This window comes from Papio anubis, chromosome 3 (genome assembly GCF_008728515.1).
Source record: "Papio anubis isolate 15944 chromosome 3, Panubis1.0, whole genome shotgun sequence".
In the NCBI taxonomy this organism is placed as follows: domain Eukaryota; kingdom Metazoa; phylum Chordata; class Mammalia; order Primates; family Cercopithecidae; genus Papio; species Papio anubis.
In genome coordinates, this window is record NC_044978.1 from 87966754 (window position 1) to 87988301 (window position 21548).

Consider the following 21548-nt stretch of genomic DNA (forward strand, 5'->3'; position numbering starts at 1 on the left):
CAATTTCATATATATATATATAAATTTTTTTATTACCAAAAACGTGCTGGTAGAAATTTCTGTATTTAGCAAATTTTGATTTGATTTAGAGGCTTTTTCATTATTCTTCTATATCATCAAACCAGAGTGACCTGGTTAATAATTCACAGTTTGTTTTTTATAAAATACCTAAAACATATTTATCCTTTGAAAAAGTAATATTCCCTATGAGAAAATATTATTTTGAAATATACCTCTTTAGTAAATTAGAATGCTGTTATTTTTTCTTTTTTAGTTTATGATAGATACAGATTTCTAGATATAAGCAAATGCTGTAATAAACTGCAGTGTCACCTTTATCTGAGGAATTGTCTGATTTTAGAAGTCTGTGCATTCTGTTAATGAACTACACATACCTGACTAGCTGGTTTGTACTTGAACTTATCATCCACTTATGGTTCCATATGCCTGGATTATCAACAGGAGGAAACAGATATATACTTGTAGTACCCACTGTGGTTAACCTCTAACAAAACCTCTAAACAAAATCTTTCTCTGCATCTTTCTCTGCAAAATTGTAGATTTTGGAAAAGAAGAAAGTTTTGGTCAATAAAATATTCAAAAACCAAATCAATAAATTCAATAAATTAATCTCCTCATGCTGAGAATTAGACATCAATTTAGTTCTTTAACATTAGGGATTTTATTGTCTTGGGAAACTGTGGCTGTTATGGAAAAAACACTGGGTTGAAGTAAATGAAGCTGAAAGTAGTGAGGAACTCCAATGGTGAAAATTGCTAAACGATTCAGTAACGTCTTCTCTAAAGGAAAAATTGTGATCTGTTAGTTTAGTATGAACTGGAAAAACTTGTATAAGAAGATTTTCTACTTCATGCAAGTCTTCCAAGATGATAAAAGCCAGTCTTTTGGAGAAATTGAAAGGTCTTTGTAAAAAAATAAATAATGAGTCAAGAATTAAGAGCACTTGACTTCTAAATCATAGTATTGACACAGTCTTGCCAAACAGTTTTGAAATGCTGATACATTAAAAATGTAGTTTTCATTTGCAATTTGTAAATGTGTTGTTTCACAACTTTTAACAACATACTCCTGTGTCCCCAGACAACCTAATTTGTATAAACTTTCTTTAACCTAAAATTATATGATATTACAAAATTTTTTCTCAGTGTTAAGAAGTTGACCCAATGATGTTCTTTAACAGATTTCCCTTTCATATAGGCAAGTAAATAGGACCACATGTATAAGTCTTTGCACTAAGTGAAAGATATTGTTAAGTAATTTTATATGAAAATGTATATTTTATATTACATTAGATTTGTTTCTTCTATTCAGGGTGATAGTTGTATCTGAGTTCTTTTCAAGCTATTATTTGTATAGTCCTTATAGTGGAACCTTATCCTGAAGTGTTCAGTATTATCTACTTTGGTTTACATTTTCTAATGCACTAATTTAATTGCCAATATGAACTTAGAAACAATAGAATTCTTTGAAAAAATAATCAAATTATAATATAGATATATTTATTTGTAGATTTGCTAAATTTATTTAGACTTGCATACCTAACACTTATATAAAACAAGATTGGTTCTTGTTTTGAACACCTGTCCCTTCTCATTAAAGAGTTACCAGCGTCTCTCTAGACAAGAAGATGCAAGGCAAATTCTTGGTTCTGGTCATGTTTATCTTTCTGACTTGTCCCCTCTCCTTTGCCAAGATTCTATTCTCAAAGGCCTCTTTGTCCTCCATATGCTGGCTATTATCTTCTCTACTTAGAAGCACATTGGTTTTAGGGACTCTTAGACTTGCCCCGTGACTGATTCATTGTCCAATTTGTGTATTGCAAGAGCTTACTCTGCTAACTACAAAGAGTCCCTTGTCACTGCCCTTGCTTCTTATTGTTTTTTTCTCCTCAGCGCTACTTTGCTGTAATCTATAGTGAGTAAAGTCCTGAACTTCTGTTTAATGACTCCTGGACTACCACATCGCCCATTAGTTTCTGAATTCCTCCTTTGTGGTGGGTGGTTTTATACACACACATGCACATACACTTTAATATTTATGTTTATGTTTGTATGTACTTGAACCCCCATGCCTGTGATTTCAAAGCTTTATTGCTTTCTACAGTGATACTGGGGTTGGGGGAAGCTCTTCCTTTCCCTAAGAAATAAAGACAAATACTTTCTGCATGTTATTTTTCTGTTCCTATTTCAAACCTCAAAATGCTTCAACTTAGATCAAAAGTCTTTGTCACCACTCCTTTGTGAAAATTATTTCCGATAAAGTTTTATTTAAAATGGGGTAAAGTCATGGAGGGAAGGAAGCAATATTAAAAGGCCTTTTAATATTAATATTAGTTAAGACCTTAACTAGTAGTTGATTATTTAGGCAGAAGACATGTGTTTTCTGATAGAAAGAGATAAGTAATAGTGTATAAACATCACAGGATATTGGCCACTCTTGTATATTTTGAGTTTGCAAGATGAGTTTGTTTAGAGGAGCCATATTCAGAACTACTGAGTCACCCCACTTAGGGAAATTACCAAGATAGATTGTATTAGATTAATTGCACCAAATAGATTAAACTGCTCAGTGTATCTGATAGTTCTTACTTTTCCAGTACAAAACAAATGGCAGGTTGTTTCTCACAGGGAAAATAACCATCAATATTTGTGTCATATCAGGTTGCTAACAGATATGAATAGTAATGCTCCCGAAAAATAAACTTATGTTTTATTTCAATATCTTTAATGTGTTCATTTTGTTAAATGCTATAACTCTCTACATTTCTGACATAAGTATATACAGTTCTGTTAATAATTGGCTGAAGACATAATAAAATTTTTGGAAGATGCAGCCAGATGGATGGATATTTTCTTAGAGCACTAGGAGTGTTTTAAATACTTGTATTGTGCATGTATGTTTTTGATGCTTTTTAAACATCATAAGCATTTGGGTACCCTACCTACCAGTGTTCTAATTAGGAATGGGAAGCAAATAATGGGAAGCCAGGAGGATGTGGGAAGCATTTAAGTGTGAGCTTGCCTTAAGGGCAAAACATTTGTCAGAGCCTGATTGTTTAAGAAGTGCTGTCAAGGCCAAGTAAAGTAGATAAAAAAAGGACCTAGCCTGCTGAAGACTTGGGGGCCCTGAGCAACCAAGCAGACAGCTTGTATCATCAAGTGGCATTGGCATATTGTGCTGCTCTTTGGACACCAGTATCTTGGGTAACCAAGAAGATGGAGGAGGGGACCAATAGTGAGTCGATATTATAGCCAGGCAAGCCTTTACTCTGTGTGATGTCATGGGCCCATCCTTTTGGGCACCTCCTGGATACTTCAGTATGGTGACCACTTTCTTCCTGAAATTTGATATCAAAACGGTGAATGAGATAATAGGATTTAAGGATAAATCCCTTATCTTACAGCTGAAATATCCAAGGCCTGAACAATAGATACAATGAAATGCCCAAAGACATGTGGTATTATCACCCTTCTTAGGTTCATCCCTCTTTCCTAGATGCCATCAATCACTTATGATTCTTTCATATAATAGTGAAGTCCTAATCTCACAGCGACCTAGAATGAGCAATGAAAGAGGTTGCCTTTCCAATGTTCATCTCCTCCACACATAGGCCCTGTGAGGAGGACCATACTAGTGTGCAGAATGAAGGCTGTGTGTGCTATGAGAGGCTCAAAAGCATAGGTGTATTTAGTCATACTGAATAGATAAGGATAGATCCAGGAGCTTGTTAGTGAATCTGCATCTCTGGAGATTCTGATTCAGGGCCCAGAAATCTGTAATTTCGAAACCTCTCCCAGTGGTTCTGATGTAGAATTAGGTGGGAAAATAACCGTAAGATGTGTGGAGGTTCCACATTCTACCCCAGACTTGCTGCACACTGTGTTGAAACCTGTGACTTACAGGCTTAAAATCAGCACAATCTCAGATAAGTTGAAGGCCTTTGGTTTCCATCAAAGCAAACTCCACAAACTTGTCAATTTCTGTCAATCCCAAGGGCATCTCAAAATCTTTGCCCTCTTAGTTAAGGATTTTCAAATTAAGCATGGCGTAGGCCCAGCAGAAGAATGCTAGCACGGCAGGTGTTTCTTGTGTGCCTCCTGGGCACACAAGTGTCTAGGCACTGGGGATATGGCAGACAAGACTGACAAGTTATCGAGCTTAGCAGTGTGTATTTCAGTGGGAAAAATCAGAGAAGAAACAAGCATGCAGATAAATCAACTAGATAATGCTGATTGTGGCATAATTACTGTGAAGAAAGTAAAGGATGATAGTGGAGAGAGTTTGCACCTTTATATAGGATGGTCAAGAAAGACCTTACTGAGCATCTGATGTGTATCTGAGACCTTATGGATGAAAGGAAGGCAGCCTATGAAAATTCGAGGAAGAAAATACCTCCATTTTTTCATTATGTTTTATTTTGAGTTACTGTTTTATTGGGCTTTGAATTTTTCTGTGATTATGTATGCACGTCATTTTCCTTTACTGAACATTATGATAGGTGGTCTTTCTATAAAAGACCTATGACGATTCTAAGGTAAAGTCAGTGACAGTGTGATGATCAGATGTGTAACTAGATTTCAGGGTATTTTGTTTTCCATGCAGAGTTTACAGCAATTACTCTTTTCTATTTTATATCATCAAGCCAAAATCCAATTATTGCAGTGATCTTGTAAATCATTGAGATTATCTCTTATCACAAAGTTATTATAGACCAGGAAGAAGAGATTAATTTTGTTTTTAGAAAACTAAATTCATGATAATGTACTCCTATCCTTCAGCAAAAGAAAAAAAATACCCTCATAATGCTTGCATTGTCTAGAGACATTTTTTTTTCATTCTAGCTGCCAGATTATGCTTCAATTGTATGTTAGTTGCTATAACTGCTTAATGCCTACCCCGCGGTTTACAACCTAAATTAATGTCTTGGTATTTATGTCATTTACATATTACAGAGGTAAAAAGCAATTATCCTTGAATCTTCTGACATGGCCAGGAATTAAAATGGAAGGATAAAAAGGATATAAGAAGCTAGAAGGGGGAGAGAAAGGAAGAAGATGCTTTAGAATGTCTCCAAAATGCCTTCCACTCCTTATTCCCCCCACCTCCAAGCACCAGAATTCTATTCTGTCTGGGACCTTGACATTTTAAATACAGCCATTTTGAAATGCCACTTTGATACAGCATTTGTTAAATTCTTATTAGACTCCAGAAACTCTTCTAAGCCTGTTATGATATTAACACGTTTAATTCTTACAATAGCCCAATAAGGTCAGGTACCAGTATCACCCCCATTTTATAGATAAATATATTTAAAGCTCAGAGAAATTGAGTAAATTGTCCAAGTTCACTCAGATAGTAAGTAATACAGCAAGGGTTGGAGCCTGGGTAGTGTGGATCCAGAGACCAAGCCTTTAAATGATACCCCACACTGCCTCTAATACCTTTGATTAACCATTTTGTCTTGGGGATGTTTTAATACCAGCCTAAAATATGACTGTTAAACTTGCCATAGAAATTCCTACTAATATCTGAAGACTGTGTCTTTGCTCCTCACTTGGCTTCCTGTTTTCCCTGAGCTTTACTTACAAGTGTTTGACCCTCACCTCTCTGTTAGGCAACAAGGAGAGGGAGAGAGCCAGTAGCAAGACATGGGCTTTACAAAGTGTCAGCGTCACACCTATTGACATGTGAAGGGCTGCATAAAATTAGTTGCAAGGAAATGTCTTGCTTCATATTTTGTTCCCTTGAAGTTCCTTCCTTCAACTTCCAAACCTAATGGAGAGCACATGAAGGCATGGCTTCCAGCCATATGTTTTCTGTTTTATAATTTTTGGTTTGAAACATGTCATATGTATGACAGATAAAAAGGTTCCTACAATTTGAGAGAAAGTGGTGCTTGTGGTAAGTAATCCATACCAACTATAATTTTAATAGATACATAGGTAGAAGAGTAATTATATTATTACTTGTTAGCTAATAAGCTTTATCTTTGCCATGTAAAAATTCGGTAACAAAAATGTGCTACTTAAGATTTTAAGATGGATATTTTTAAAATTATTATGCTCATATCATATTATATATACATACATATATAAAAATACATAAAAGTTTTAAGAAGTGTTTTACTATTTATGTTAGTTTTCACAGCTCCAAATATAGCTGTGAAAGTCCCCAGAGCAGGTACTGGCTTCCATGTCTGGCAGTGCTTGGACCATCTCATCCAGTGTTCTTTATTTCCCCTTGGGTTAGATATCACATATGATTACAAGAAAGCACATGATATGTCTCTCACAAACCAACTTCTTAATGCCTCAGAATATGGATTTATTTGCTCAGCTCTAAGAATAAAAAAAATTATTTATAAACTGTCTTTTAAAACATATTTTTTCAAAAATGGGAGAATATGTTTCTGATGTTTCTACTGTGTATCTCATGCTTAAGAGAGGGAAGAAGCTATATGATTGGAGTCTACCAAAGGGATGCATTAGTAGTTAAAGCTCCTTGTTATTTACATCAATTTTGTTGGTATGTAAGATTACCAAGTGCAGACATTCTAAAATGGAATCCACCTGTACCTGCTTCATGCTTATAGTGCTGTGGTTCTTAGTAGCTAATTCTTGATAGTAAAGACAGGAATTTATAGCATGTAACATTTTTATTTCATTGTTTTATAATTATTTCATCATTGAACCCACTTGACTCTTTTTTCTTATGATCTGTTTTGTCAAGTAAGGAAATAAAATTTAAAACATTTTAATAACTTGCTTGTAATTGCAGGATATAATGTGTTAAGATCTACTTTTGGCCTCCTGATTTCTTATTCACGAATGCATTCATTCTATGTACCTCTTAGTGTTGCAAAAGCAGCCACATCATGTTCACCATTCAAGCACAAAATTTTAAAAATATTACACAATATATATACACATACACACATATATATTAATATAAATATATAAAAATATCAAAGATACCATAATGTGGTAGCTGACAGAAAAAGCTTTGGATCAGGTGAATCTGAATTTAAGCCCTGGGTCATTTATTTTTAGCAGTGACCCTACCAAGCCACATAACTTCTCTAAGCTATATTATTTCCTTATCTGTGTAATAGAGATAAAAATATTATTTTTAAAGTTCTGAAAGTAGAAATGAAATAAGTACTAAATAAGTGAGTTTTCAAAAGAGACAAAATAGCTCTTCCAAGAAACTTGGTTTAAAAGAGAAAGTGAGAATGTTAAGAAATACCAATTCCCAGTAATTTTTTGTACACAAAAAATGTTTCACAGCTTTTAATACTTGTAGTTTTTTTTCACTTTAACATTTTTTTAAAATGCTCCTTTATAATTTAAGTTTGAGGGTTTTTTTTTTCCTTTCTTAGTGGTACGTAAACTAATGATGTGTCTTACAATGGATAACATTTTAGATTCAGTGAAATGCAGGTTTTATGATACATATCCACATTTCTTTCTCTTCAGGAGGCAGTAATGTTTAGTGGCCATGTATTCAGACCTCAGTTGTACATAGATTATGCCAAATTCCTGAACCATTCTTTGGTGTCATCTCTTACCTGCAAAATGAAAACATATTTCTTGGCATTATTAGGGTTAAATTTAAAAATGTGTATAAACATCCTGGCAGTGTCTCATACGGAATTTTTAAGTGCACAATGATAGCTATTATTGTTGTTATTCTCTTCTTTTTTTTTTTTTTTTTTTTTTTAAGTTAGTCTATATACTAGTAGACTCAGACATTAGAGCCAGGTTTGCCACTAATTAACTTTGGAAACTTGAGCAAAATACTTAGCTTTTCTGTCTTATTTCTTGTTCTGCAAAAGAATGTTTTGGCCTAGATAAACTTGAAATTAATTCTGGCTCTAAAATTTTGTGATTTTATTATTTAATTCAAAGTCCTAATATAATATGACCATAAAATGAATTTTGTTTCTTTCAGTTTGTGGGGACATTCATGGACAATTCTTTGACTTGATGAAGCTCTTTGAAGTCGGGGGATCTCCTGCCAACACTCGCTACCTCTTCTTAGGGGACTATGTTGACAGAGGGTACTTCAGTATCGAAGTAAGTCTACATCATGTCTTCTTTGCTGTTCAGTTATGGATCAACAGTATCTCAAAAAAATAAAAGCAATAAATGTTATTGCCTTATGGAAACCTCTAACAATGAAATTTAATTCACGTAATTCATAGGGTATTACATATTCTATTTTCAGTTGATTCCCATGTGTTTTTCGTTTGTTTGTTTTTGAAACAGAGTCTCACTCTGTCACCCAGGCTGGAGTGCAGTGGCATGATCTCTGCTCTCTACTACCTCCGCCTGCTGGGTTCAAGCCATTTTCCTGCCTCAACTTCCTGAGTAGCTGGGATTACAGGCGCCCACCACCACACCCGGTTAATTTTTGTATTTTTAGTAGAGATAGAGTTTCACCATGTTGGCCAGGGTAATCTCACACTCCTGACCTCAGATGATCCGCCCAACTCGGCCTCCCAAAGCGCTGGGATTACAGGTGTGAGCCACCGTGCCCAGCTTGATTCCCATATTTTTTAATAGAGATGCAAAAAAAAAAGGTAAATAGTAAGATTTTGCCTTTTGTACATTTTACGTATTTCCAAATTTGCAAAAATTACATCTTGTTTTACAATAAATAATTCAATTTTCCATTGAAAGAACTAATCAATGTTGATCAAATAAGCAGGAATGTCTTTGCATGTTTATGCCTTATAATTGTGAGACAGTAACTTACCTTTGTAAATTGATAGCAAACTGCCTGTGTCTCTGTCTGTGATTGTGTATGTGTGAGTACACTTACAGCTGCTATATTTTGTCTTTTTTGGCACCTGTCATCTAACTAGGGTAATTTGTCAAACTCATTAATTAAAACAAAACAGATAACCTTTAAGTAGAGGTTCTTCCACAGCCTCCCATCTGCATCTGCTTTAGGTAAGTAAAACTACATTCAAAATAAAGGCAGAGACCTTGTTTTATTCATATCTTTGTTCTTCCTGGTGCCTAACATGGTGTATTAATAAATAATTTATTGAAAGAAATGGTTTGAAATTGAATAAGTTTTAAAGAATCAGACCTCATGTATAGTATCTGACATGTGCTATCAAAAAAGATCATTAAAAAGGAAAATGATTACTCTTAATTAGAGAGAAATCAACATTATAATCTCACACCAACATCATATATTCATAATAATCGTAGCAAAATATTCTATGTTTCCAAATTTTTATTACAGTGTTTTATTTACTAAAGGGATGTATAATGTTGAAAAACATGTCATCCTTAAATAGCTTTTGTTTATAAAATTGTATCCGTTTTATTTTTTGGTTATTTAATTCACCTTTAGTCACTGACTACACGCAGACACAGAAAGTTTATATAGACATATATGGATTTCCACCAGCATAATAATCCCGTCTGCATTTAAAGATGACAGATTTCTTAATTATTCCTGGTGATGATGAGGGAAGAAGGAGTGGTGATGGTATATAAATCTCAAAAGACAAGATAAATTCTTGGTATTTCCTCCATTTGATAAACAAGTATAGAAAATGTATATGCACTATGAATAGGACTGCGAGGAATTTAAAGAAATGTAACATACATTCTTGCTCTCTAGAAACCTAAATCTACGTTGCAAAACAGAACCATAAAAATCTGTATAGAATCAGAAGCCTGGAATAGGTGATTATCCAGGGTTCAGTTATTTAAATGGATGATTAAAACCTTGTGATAAAAGAGATACAAAATAATAAGTGTGATTGGATTAGAGAAAAGAGAGAGAATATTGAGAGCACACATGTTTGGGGAAGACTGAATCAAAGAACAAGTAAGATTTAGCTAGGAAGGAAATTAAAGTGAGCGAAAGTACAGAGGAAGAAATAGTGAACTCTGCTAACGTTGTTTTTTGTTCTTGGGGCCAGCCTGACCAGCTTAACTAGTGGAAAAGCAATTGAGTACTAATTTTGTAAGACCTTTATATCACATTAGGACTGGTATCTGCCAGGATTAACAACAAAACAAAACCCCTACATAATGGTGGTTTGGACAAGATAGAAGTTTTTCTGTGTGAAAAGCCCATAGACAGCAAGCCAACACTGGTGTGGCACAGCATGGTGACAGGGCCTAGGCTCCATCTGCTTTCTTGCTCTGATTTTCATGGCCTTGTTCCAAAGACAACCTAGTGACCCAAGTTGGCTACATCAGCTTCAACCATCATTTCTCCACATAATACTCAACAAAGAGGAAAGGGAGAATGAGAAGGGTATACACATACCCTGTTTAAGGATGTTTCCCAGAAGTGGCCCAATTCCTTCAACTTGTATCCCATGAGCCACAATTTACTGATATGGCCATAAGATTCCATATGTGGCCAGGTTTAAGGAAGACTGTGGTAGGCAATAAACAGCAATGGAAGGACAAGGATTTCTGTTCTTCTCCTTGAAAATTAGGGTTATGTAGAATTTTTTTTCTTTCTTTCTTTTTTTTTTTTTTTTTTTTTTTTAATGAGACAGAGTCTCCCTCTGTCACCCAGGCTACAATGCAGTGGCACAGTCATAGCTCTCTGTAGCTTCAGTTTCTGCAGTGGTACAGTCACAGCTGACTGCAGCTTCAATCTCCCTGTCTCAAGTGATCCTCCCGCCTCAGCCTCCCAAGTAGCTGGGACCACAGGCATACACCACCATGCCCAGTTAATTTTTATTTTTTGTAGAGACAGGGTCTTACTAAGTTGCTCAGGCTGGTCTCCATCTCCTGAGCTCCAGTAGTTCTCCCACCCTGACCTCCCAAAGTGCTCAAATTGCAAAGTGTGTAAGCCTGTAATCTGGCCTGGGTTACGTAGAATCCAAGTGAACGTTTTAAAAATTGTTTTAGTAACTCTTAAATTCATCTTATTCATTTAACATTTGTAGCACTCATAATAAAGTTTTTGAGGATGAATGAAATAGGCATTCTACTTTCTTTGAAGCTTGCATTCTGAGTGAGGAAATCCCGAGACTATCATGTTGGAGTGATTATTTTTGTCGGTCAAATGATGTTGTGCTACGTTGGAATTTATTTTTTATTGTAACATTTGTGATTTTTCACAACTTCTTGTCTTTCCAAAGGTAATCAAAGGCAACAATACTTGCTTATTAATTTTTTAATAGGGTACTACATCATGTGTGGCTTGAGTAACAGTTGGCATAGTTGGACTTTCCTTCTTTGTCCCACCAACTCCATCTTTGGAAAATATTCTTTAATCTTATTGTTCTTTATTTACCTTTGTTTGTTTGTTTGTTTTCTTTTTTTTTTTTTTTTTTTTTACTTGAAGAGTGCAAGCTTCTGAATCTCTGTCCTCAAATCACCTGAAATTTTCTAAACTTTTTTTAATTAGAGCATTTTAGAATTTTTTTTTTTTTTTTTAAGTAAAGATGTTGCCGGGCCTGGTGGCTCACACCTGTAATCCCAGCACTTTGGGAGGCTGAGGCAGGCGGATCACGAGGTCAAGAGATCCAGACCATCCTAGACAACATGGTGAAACTCCCATCTCTACTAAAAATACAAAAGTAAGCTGGGCGTGGTGGCATGCACCTGTAGCCCCAGCTACTCAGAAGGCTGAGGCAGGAGAACTGCCTGAACCCAAGAGGCAGAGGTTGCAGTGAGCCAAGATCGCGCCATTGCACTCCAGCCTGGCGACAGAGCAAGACTCCATCTAAAAAAGAAAAAAAAGATATCAAGTAGCAATAATCACTAATTTGTTCCTCAGCATTTTTTAAAAGTCTACAATTAATCTAGATATTTGAACTATGAAATTTGCTATGTTTTGTTTAGTGTGTTCCTTTTGAAATTCAAGCAAAGGATCAAATTGGATGTTGGTGACATATCAAGTGTAGGAATTATGGGGTATTTAAAAGTTCTAAGTTGCATGTATTGGAGTCCTCATCTTCAAAAACAGCTCTTTAATTAAACTTCAAGAGTCTGAGACTACAACCCAGGGACTTTCCACATACATACAAAAATGACAAAATGGCTTGTATGTGAAATGTTCCATTTTAATTAGACTGTGACCTTTCAGGGGCTTTGGAATGGCTCATTGATATCGTATGTAAAACAGCATGGACATTTTTATAAAATGTACCTACTGAAAATACTTTAAGGATTTTTTATTGTGGATTAAAGAAACTGACATTGTTAGCATGTTGTAAATGCTATTGTTTCATGGTTTAAATGACCTCATTTATTCCTGACAGCTTTGGAAGAAACATGTAAATATGTTTCTTTTATGAGTGTAGAAACTGAGGCTCGGGGGTCACACGTGGTAAATGGCAGTGCTGAGACTCAAAGCCTGTGTTCTTCCATTAACCCCAGGCTTTTGCCATAGTATATTCATTACATGTACCACAAAGCACCACACACACACACAAAAAAAAATCAGTAATGCAGAAACAGGTACACACTATTATATTCACCCATGCTTGTACAAACATGTACACACAGCCTTCTCCCTGTCTATATAATCTGAAGATCAAAGCATTAAATATAAAATGTTTTCGGTGAGTATGATACTGTTGGTTTAAGAAAAATCCTAAAATAAGAGCTCAGTTTTCCAGTGTGTATTATCCTAACAGGCTTCAAAAGGATCTCAATTCATCTCAATAATTCAGGGCTCCACTGCAGGTATTCTCCTTTGGCTATCCTCTGGGCAAAGGGGAGCACTTCAGTTTAATTTTTACCAAGTCAGCTTTGAAGGGTAATTTCAGATTTCAAACAGTCTCTGCTGGGTATATTTATAAGCACTAGGTAATGTGCTCTGGGCAGTACATAGAGCTCATTTTATGCATTACCCCCACCCCAGTCTTCTCCTCCTTTTGCCAAAATTAGAAATCGTTTCCCACAAAGTTAGCCCAAATAAGACAAGCAAGCTTTTGAGTAGTGATGAAAGAGGTGATTTTGTTTTGAGTAATAATTTGTCTTACACCAAATACTGCTCTTTCCGATGATTGCGTTATACTACCTAATCTCTTTGATCAAGCATATGTGTATATATAAGTCTATGCTGAGTAGTTTTTCTGAGAACACAAGGAAAAACTTAGAATTGCAAACAGGCACGCACAGCTGTTTCCTTCTATTCACTTCCTCAAACTCCCTTTCTAGCCATTTTGCACTACACTGCCTTGAGCTTAGAAGTGAGCTGGCTTCTCAACTTAGATCCAGATCTCAACTCCAGGCCTCAAGCAGGTTTAAGTGTGAAGAGTTGTGTTTATTAGCTGTGAATTCGTAGATCAGAATGAACCACAGCAAACCATACAATGTTCCATGCTTCTGCCTGAGAATAACAAGCAAGTGGCACCACAAGAGATGTTAGGCAATAGAGTAATGCCACAGACTTGAGGAAGAAATTGCCTGGCTGTCCCCCTGTAGCCAGTTGTCTTTATAGTGCATTGCTCTTCCACTGCTGCCTATCTAGGTACCTGTCAGACCAGGCAAGTGATGTCTTAGAGGAGCTACATTTGACATTTCAGGAGTTTGGATCTTTTCCCAACTGATGCAAATTCTTCACTTAATTGTCCAATGATTGAGAGGCAGCACTTTTGATTGGAATGTTTCACAGCACGAGTAAAGAGCTGATTAATATATACCTAAAGCTGTCCATTTTATTTTTTACTTCCTTGCTTCCTCTTTTACATCCTTCTGTACTTCTCTATGCAATTTTCAAGACTACTTATCATTAAAAGCATAAATTACAAAGTAAATCATTGCACTGTTATTATCAGTGAACCAATTAAACTAACGAAGAAAATTGTATTCTTAGTGCTGCTTCATTGGGGAAGATAGGAGAAAATTAAACAGGAGAAAGCTATGTCTGTGGCAAAAAATTAATTTCAAAACTAGAGGATGCTCAGTCTTTCATATTGAGTAACCTAAACTAACCTTAAAGTGTAAATATTTGTTTAATTAAGAGTCAGAATAGAAAGACAATAGGGGTCCAGTTGAAGTGATTAGCGCACCTCATTTACATCTCACCATGCAGAAAAGGCCGGTGTGACACAGCCCTTTGTTTCTACCTTAACCAATTAATTCACTGAAAATTTGATTCAAATTAGCCATCTGATACCACATAGACAAAAATAAACAATTAACTGATTGTATTTTGCTGCTTTCATTGATTGTGATTTTTTTACAAGAGACTTCCCTTTTGTAAAAAGCTATCAGGTTATGATTTGCTGAAGATCTTCAGTTCTCCAGAATGTTAGAGCTTTAGATGGTAAAATAGTTGTAGGGAAGACAGTGTTGTACTTGGCAGCTCTCTCCCACCAGATGTTGAGGGAGAAGGCTGGCAGGGCTCCACCTCCAGTCCACCCTTGCCCTTTCATTTACCATGCCACTTCTTCCATATTGGCTGCATTTGTGGTTTTAGTCAATGTTTGGGAAGATATTTTATTCTTGTCACAGGGGAGAAGGAAATAAAATGTGAAAAGACTTATTTTTAGGGTATTTTGAGCCAAGAATTTAGAAATTGAGTTATATTCTCTCTCGCTCTCTCACTCTCTCGGCCTTCTATTTCTCTCTCTCTCCTTGTTTCTCTCCCCTCCCACCCTCCCTCCCTTCCTTCCTTCCTTCCTTCCTTCCTTCCTTCCTTCCTTCCTTCCTCTGCCTCCCTCCCTCCTTTCTTTCCTTCTTCATTTACAGAAAAGGAACTAATATTTCCTCAACTCCTATCATATACTAGGTGCTTTATATGCATTAAATAATCAGGGATATTAAATGTATGTTGCATCATTTAAAAGGTATAAATATGTAGGATAGAAATATTTAGCATCGTGCATTTATATATCCCGCTTTGAGGTTTCAGTTATGAGAGAACTATGGCAATTAAGACTGGAAGGGATAAAGCCACATGCTAATGTCAGAAAAAGGTCTCAACAGATAGCAAAAAAAGAAAATGTGGGTCCTAGAATGTGATTCCTCTAGTGGTATTTGAGTGGGGTTAAAAAGTTGCAGTTTAGATTTTAATTGGAGAGGTAGAGCTTTGCCTTAAAACAAATTGTTACGGGCAAAACTAATTCAAAGAAGTCAGAATTATAATGACATTTCCAAAAGAATATTGACTAGGAGGAGGCTGAAAGGAGCCTTCTAAATGCTGAAATGTAACTGGATCTGGGTAGTGGTTTCAGGGGATTTGTGTAAAAATTAATTAACCTGTGATTTGAGTTACGGACATTTCACTGGATATATTATACTTTTCTTAAAGAAAAAAAAAAAAACTTAAAAAAAAGTAGCCTACGTGCCTTCAAAACATGTATTATCTCCCCCAGCATATAAATAAAATATATTCAAAATAGCAATTTCAACATGCAAATATATTTTTAAAGGAGTTTTCATATCCATTCATATTCCAAACTAGACATCCTAAATTAATGACTACTTTGGAAAACTACATATATAACTTTCAGATTAAGGTACAGCCTTAGACATTTTAAATTGGAGACATTCCTCCCATTGATATTAATAATAGTTTATGAATATCTTCTCTGAAATGTGAGACAAGCTTGAGTAATACAAACTCTTTTTATTGAAACACATAGTACAGCTATAAAACCCAATCTGTAGCAGAGACTCATTAAGGTACCGGACTGCTCACTGAGGTAACAGGAAACTTTACATACATCAACAGATCATGATGCTTTAAGGATCGCTTGTACAGGCCATTTGGTCAACTTTTCAGACATATTAATATCATTAGTCATGTGAACTGTAGCTAATAACTATAATCAGAAAGTGGTAATTAGAAACTTAATTAAAGTAACATATATAATTTAATGTCAACCTATTATTTTGTTTACTTCAATCATAATTACATAGAGATCATATCTTGCTTGAACAACAAAATACAAACATTTGTTCTGATAATTAGTATTTTCTCCAAAACTCGTGCTGTGTAGTCAAACATAATTAGTTCTCACTCATTTCATAAATTATCATATAAACTAAGAGAGATGATTACTCTTTACAAGTAGTACTACAAATAAATTGTCAGCAGCTTTTCCCTATAGATATTATCCAGGATATCTACTGTATTGGAAAGCCAATTATTAATGTATAAATCTCACTGATTTTAGTTTCAGATTTTAGTAACCAGAATTAGACTTGTCTCAATATTTTTGTAGTTTTTATATCTTCTTAGCTTCACTTTGTGAATGCAGGTTTTATGAGGATAAAAGAGCATACTTGCTTTTCAAAGCATGGTTTTCTGTTGCCTATGGATTCTTAACAAATGTCAGTTGATGATAACAAATTACTGATGTTAATACTTGAGTATTTCAGTTAACTTAATGCTCATTCCAGGAAGACTGTGTCAAATGTAGGTGTATTCCCAACTTGGTGAATGCATAATTGACCATCATTTTTACAGACTGCAATGCCCAAGTAACTAAGTTGAGAGTCTTAAGGTATTTGAAGTGTATCCCATAGCTTTTGGCACAATATGATTAATGATTAATAAATAAAATAAAGTGACTTCTCTTTATAAAGCTAATTATTTTTAAAAATCAGGTAACAGAAATGGAAGGATTGAAAAGATAAAGTACGACCAAATGAGGAGGCAAAGCACTGACAAGCTCAGCCTAACTTGAACTGCGTCTCTATTTTCTATTACTTTTCCTCATCTCTAGCTCCCTGCCTCCTTCTCTCCCAACATCTTGTCTTTTCTGTCAGTGTCTTTGGTATATAAATCTTAAGTTTTTGATTTATGTATATATTTGATTAAACTGAAGGTGGTCAAGGAATCTCACTACATATACCAGTATTTCTTCTCATCCTTTTACACCAGCATATTTTTATTTCTAGTATATTTTAGTTAAGTTTCTTCCTCTTCCTTTTTTTTTTTTTTACTCCCGATCTCCTCAGGCCACATAATTCTCCTTCTGTTGACTATATGTAATCCATTGTTTTCTTGTGGTATATGATCTTCAGTGCGTGTATGTATGTTTTAGGTGTAGATGGACCTGGCTTTTTACCAAAGTAATGTTTCCTGTTTGATTGTCAGTATCTTCTCTACCAAGGTCCAGCCTTTTGGGGGACTTTTGGTCATGGTAATACATTTTATTCTGTCTTTATGATACGTGAGCAATGAAATACATAGGTATTAAGGAAAAATATTTATTTTCATATGATTTTTACTTTTCCCAGTGTGTGCTGTATTTGTGGGCCTTGAAAATTCTTTACCCCAAAACACTGTTTTTACTTCGTGGAAATCATGAATGTAGACATCTAACAGAGTATTTCACATTTAAACAAGAATGTAAGTATACTTCAGTCTCCTTTCTTTAACACTATATACGCTAAACAGTAATTTTAATCAATACTAAGATACATACAATATAATCCATTGCCTAAAAGTCAAAAACTTAAAGTGACACTTTTTGATCTTATCCTATATTTCTTTCTAACCATGGACATTTATGAGAATTCAGAATTTCTTTTTAAATTAGAACTTCTTTATAAAGTGATTGAAAAATTTGAATTAAAATTTGATATAATTTATCCTAAGAAACAAGTGATTTAGGGATACTACTGTTTGGAACACTAATTCTACCCAATAATCTCGCATTACTCAAGAAACGCAAATGGAGGGCAAATTCAACCTATGCGTCTGTTTTGGACCCAATAAATAAATACTAGCTTCTAGTGAATCTTATAAAACTGAAGATGATGTCATTCTTTAGACATAGACAGTAGGAGTGTGGAGTGCTTTTTTCAATTTCCTTTTCCCCCTTACAATTTTTCTTACTATTCGCTGAATCTTACAAAGGTATAAAATCTTACATTTTTGTTTTATATATAAATACAATTAAATGGAAGAGCAGGGAATCTCTCTATACATATCAATATTTTTCTCTTTCATTTAGTCCTATATTCAGTGGAGCATAAAGACTTATCCTCTTCAAACATTAGATATAAGTCATGGGAAAAGCAATGTGCAGTGAGATAGAAGCAGCTTTAGAAAATGTCTTGCCATCTGCTTTTCTACAAAATCATTAAGGAATATCAAGCAGCTTTATGGCCGTTTTTCTATTGGTCTTCCAGTTGTTCAGTTACATTTTTTTGGTGAGACATCTGCATATAAATAGCCAGAATGTATATAAAAATTCTCTTGCTATACAAAAAGTTATGAAAATTATAAAATATGAATGAATGACAAAAACAGGAAATGCTAGATATAAAAGATTAATATGTTACTTTCAAAACATCTTAATTATATTTGGAATTTTGCAGTATGTGCCTTTATGTTAATAATATGGTCCTGGCAAGAAAACTTCTTAAGAAACTGAAACTATTTAAGTGAAATTATCCTGCTTATAAATCATAAGTATTTTTTTTATCACTTCTAAAAGGTAAAATAAAGTATTCAGAACGCGTATATGATGCCTGTATGGATGCCTTTGACTGCCTTCCCTTGGCTGCCCTGATGAACCAACAGTTCCTGTGTGTACATGGTGGCTTGTCTCCAGAGATTAACACCTTAGATGATATCAGAAAAGTAAGTTTTGTTATTTTCCCAGTCTAATCATTTTGTGCGCTACAGTAATAAATAGAAGACATTAATTATCCTGTCTTTATCACTAACTTTATCCTTTTGTGTTAAAATGATTTAAAGTGGTCATGAATCTCTCCTTTGTGTTAAATTTTTATCTAGAAAGGAAGATATATTTATACTTGGAAGAGTTTTTATCTCTTCAGCCTCAGAGTTGGTCTTACCATCTGACATGTGTCTCTGGAAATATAAAATATTTGACCTCTAAAAAAATATGCCTTATCATTTCCATTTGGCTTTTTTCAAACAAACCATTGTATAGTCATGATGTATTATGCTAGAAATGTTGCCTTGCCCTTGGGAAAATATTGTAACATAACCGTTAAACTGTGTTCATTTTATGGTTTTTTAAAAATCTAGTATTTGTTACAACTTGAAACTTTTAAGTAGCAACCTAACAAGGACAATGATAATATTCTATTAATTTTATTGAGTGGATAGGTGAAAAACTGTACTTTTTAAGAAGTATTTGTAGGAAGTTTTTAAGAAGTACTCCAGTTTCGCATTGGCTATTAACAGTTTTTTAAATCAGCAAAAAGATGAGTTACATTGAATGTGGAAGTGGATTATGTCTCTTTCTTAAATAAATCTAATAACATGGGATAGTTTTATGTGGTACAATAGACAGTCTTTTATTTCTTTGGTTATGTTTCTAACTCTGATGATTGCAATGATGTAAGGGAAAAAATAGAGAGTAATAAAAAATCTCAGTGTATTTTTCTTGGTGCCAAAATTGGGCCAAAGAGAGAAAGCGATGTAAATGTTTTCTTAGCTCATTTTAGAATAATATTACTTGGAATTATTTTAAAGTATGATCATTTCTTCACATTAATATTTATAACATGTTATTGAAAATTTGTGCCCACCATTAAGCTTTCTGTCTAGGAAATCTAAATCAAATTTTTTCTGGAGGAATTATAAACAGTTGAAAACTATATTTATCTTCTTTCCTCTACTTTTAGAGACCTAAGAAAATATGCTTGTACTTATCCCATAGAATAGAGAGGTGGAAATAATTCTACCTTTTTATTATTATTCTCACCAGTAATTTTAGCAAGAATAAATTGGTCACATTGTTCTAAATTACTGTATTTGAACTGTAAAGTTTAGAATTTTGCTGAGATTTGTTCTAAAGATACATGCTACTCAGTATATATTTAAGCCTAATGTATTATAGGTAGTCTTTGGCTTCAAATAAGTGATGCACTAATCTCAATGTGCACAGAATTTATTTCTTAAGTTTAGGTTCACTTAAGAATAACCATGGGCACAGTTCAAATTCTAGATCTTGCTTATCATTAGGGCCATTCATACAAAGACTCCCTTGGTGTCACTTGTTTGATTGATTCCCATTTAATTGTTTTTTTCCATTTCTTCTGAGTTTGGAAACTTGATTGCTAAGTCTGAGAAGTCTATATGCTGAACAACATTTACAAGTTAATTCTATCAGCTGCCATAAGCTATTAAATTAGTAAACAGTATTTTCCCATTGTGTTCAGTGGAGAAGTAAAGCAAATATTTTATCTATTCATGTATCCATGTATCATATTAACCTGATAACCACTTACTGAAATAGGTTTGGAAAATGAAAAAGGTCAAATTACAAATAAGTGTAGTAGTTTCTGTTAGCAAATGATGGGCATGAAAGACATGCATTTATGTTTTATTCTCTTGCCTTGATCAGATTTCATGGCCTCGGATGGAAGATGAGAAACTTCCTAAGTGTCCTCTTTAAAAGGGGAATTAATGAAAACTTTGCTCAAAATAGTGTTTTCATTATTTGAACAGAACTGAATAGAGTTTTGTACTGTAGAGAGTAAATAGAAAGGATAGTGCTATTGGACTATTTTGTTTAAGACACAATCACCAGCAAAAAGGTTGTAAACCTCTACTATAAAATGAATAACCATTTTCATATAGCTCTCATTTGTAGTGTTTCTTTAATACTTTTGTTCATGAAACTCATAGTTTTGAGGATATACTTTAGTAAATTATGAATGTATTTACATACCATGAGTCTCTATTACCATGAACTCAATATTCTTTTAGAGTTCATTAGTTTTTAGAGAAAAACTATTTTTAGGTAAAATAAAACATTCAAGTTCTTCCTGTCATTGAGGTTCAAGTGTTCAAGTATAAAAATAATGTATATATTTTCCTGTTGGAAAGAAAATGCATACTTTTAATTTTAAATAAACCTTATTTCCTGCTCTGTGTCTTTGTGTCCATTTTTGTAAGACACTTTCACACTTCTATAGAGCATTGGTCTTTGCTCTATCTTTGAAGTACAGTAGAGATATGATGCTGGTTGAGTATAAAATTGTTTCTTTCTGGGCCAGGCGCAGTGCCTCACGCCTGTAATCCCAGCACTTTGGGAGGCCGAGGCGAGTGGATCATGAGGTCAGGAGTTCAAGATCAGCTTGACCAACATGTTGAAACCCCATCTCTACTAAAAATACAAAAATTAGCTTGGCATGGTGGCTCATGCCTGTAATCCCAGCTACTCAGGAAACTGAGGCAGGAGACTTTCTTGAACCTGGAAGGTGGAGGTTGCAGTGAGCAGAGATCGTGCCACTGGACTCAAGCCTGGGTGACAGAGGGAGACTCCCATCTCAAAAAAAAAATTCTTTCTTTATGTGTGAATGTAATCAGCTCATTCTTCTGTAATCTGATGGACTTAAAAAAAAAAAATAAACTTCACATCCTAAATTAAGTAGATTTTTTTTTAAATATCACCTAATATCCCTAGGAATTACTTCCTTGGATATTTTAAATATTATATTCAATTTTCATACATATCATTAAGCTCTGCACATGGCCAGAAAATGATTTTTAGGTTTTTGTCTTGCTATATATCAATCCAAGTTTTTTTTTATTTGTTTGTTTTTCCTGTCAATGATATTAACTTTTTTAATGCACTGTATACTTTTTCC

General features: G+C 34.4%; 1 protein-coding gene across 5 annotated transcripts in view; it reads left to right on the plus strand.

The window, feature by feature from the left end:
- Positions 1-21548, plus strand: part of PPP3CA (protein phosphatase 3 catalytic subunit alpha) — a 280082-nt gene that overhangs the window by 183768 nt on the left and 74766 nt on the right. For all 5 annotated transcript variants that reach the window (XM_017958529.3, XM_021938664.2, XM_031664405.1 and 2 more), the window contains 3 exons: positions 7972-8096; positions 17211-17322; positions 18416-18561. In XM_017958529.3, coding sequence (XP_017814018.2) covers positions 7972-8096; positions 17211-17322; positions 18416-18561 — 383 coding nt within the window. The remainder of the gene's footprint in view (positions 1-7971; positions 8097-17210; positions 17323-18415; positions 18562-21548) is intronic.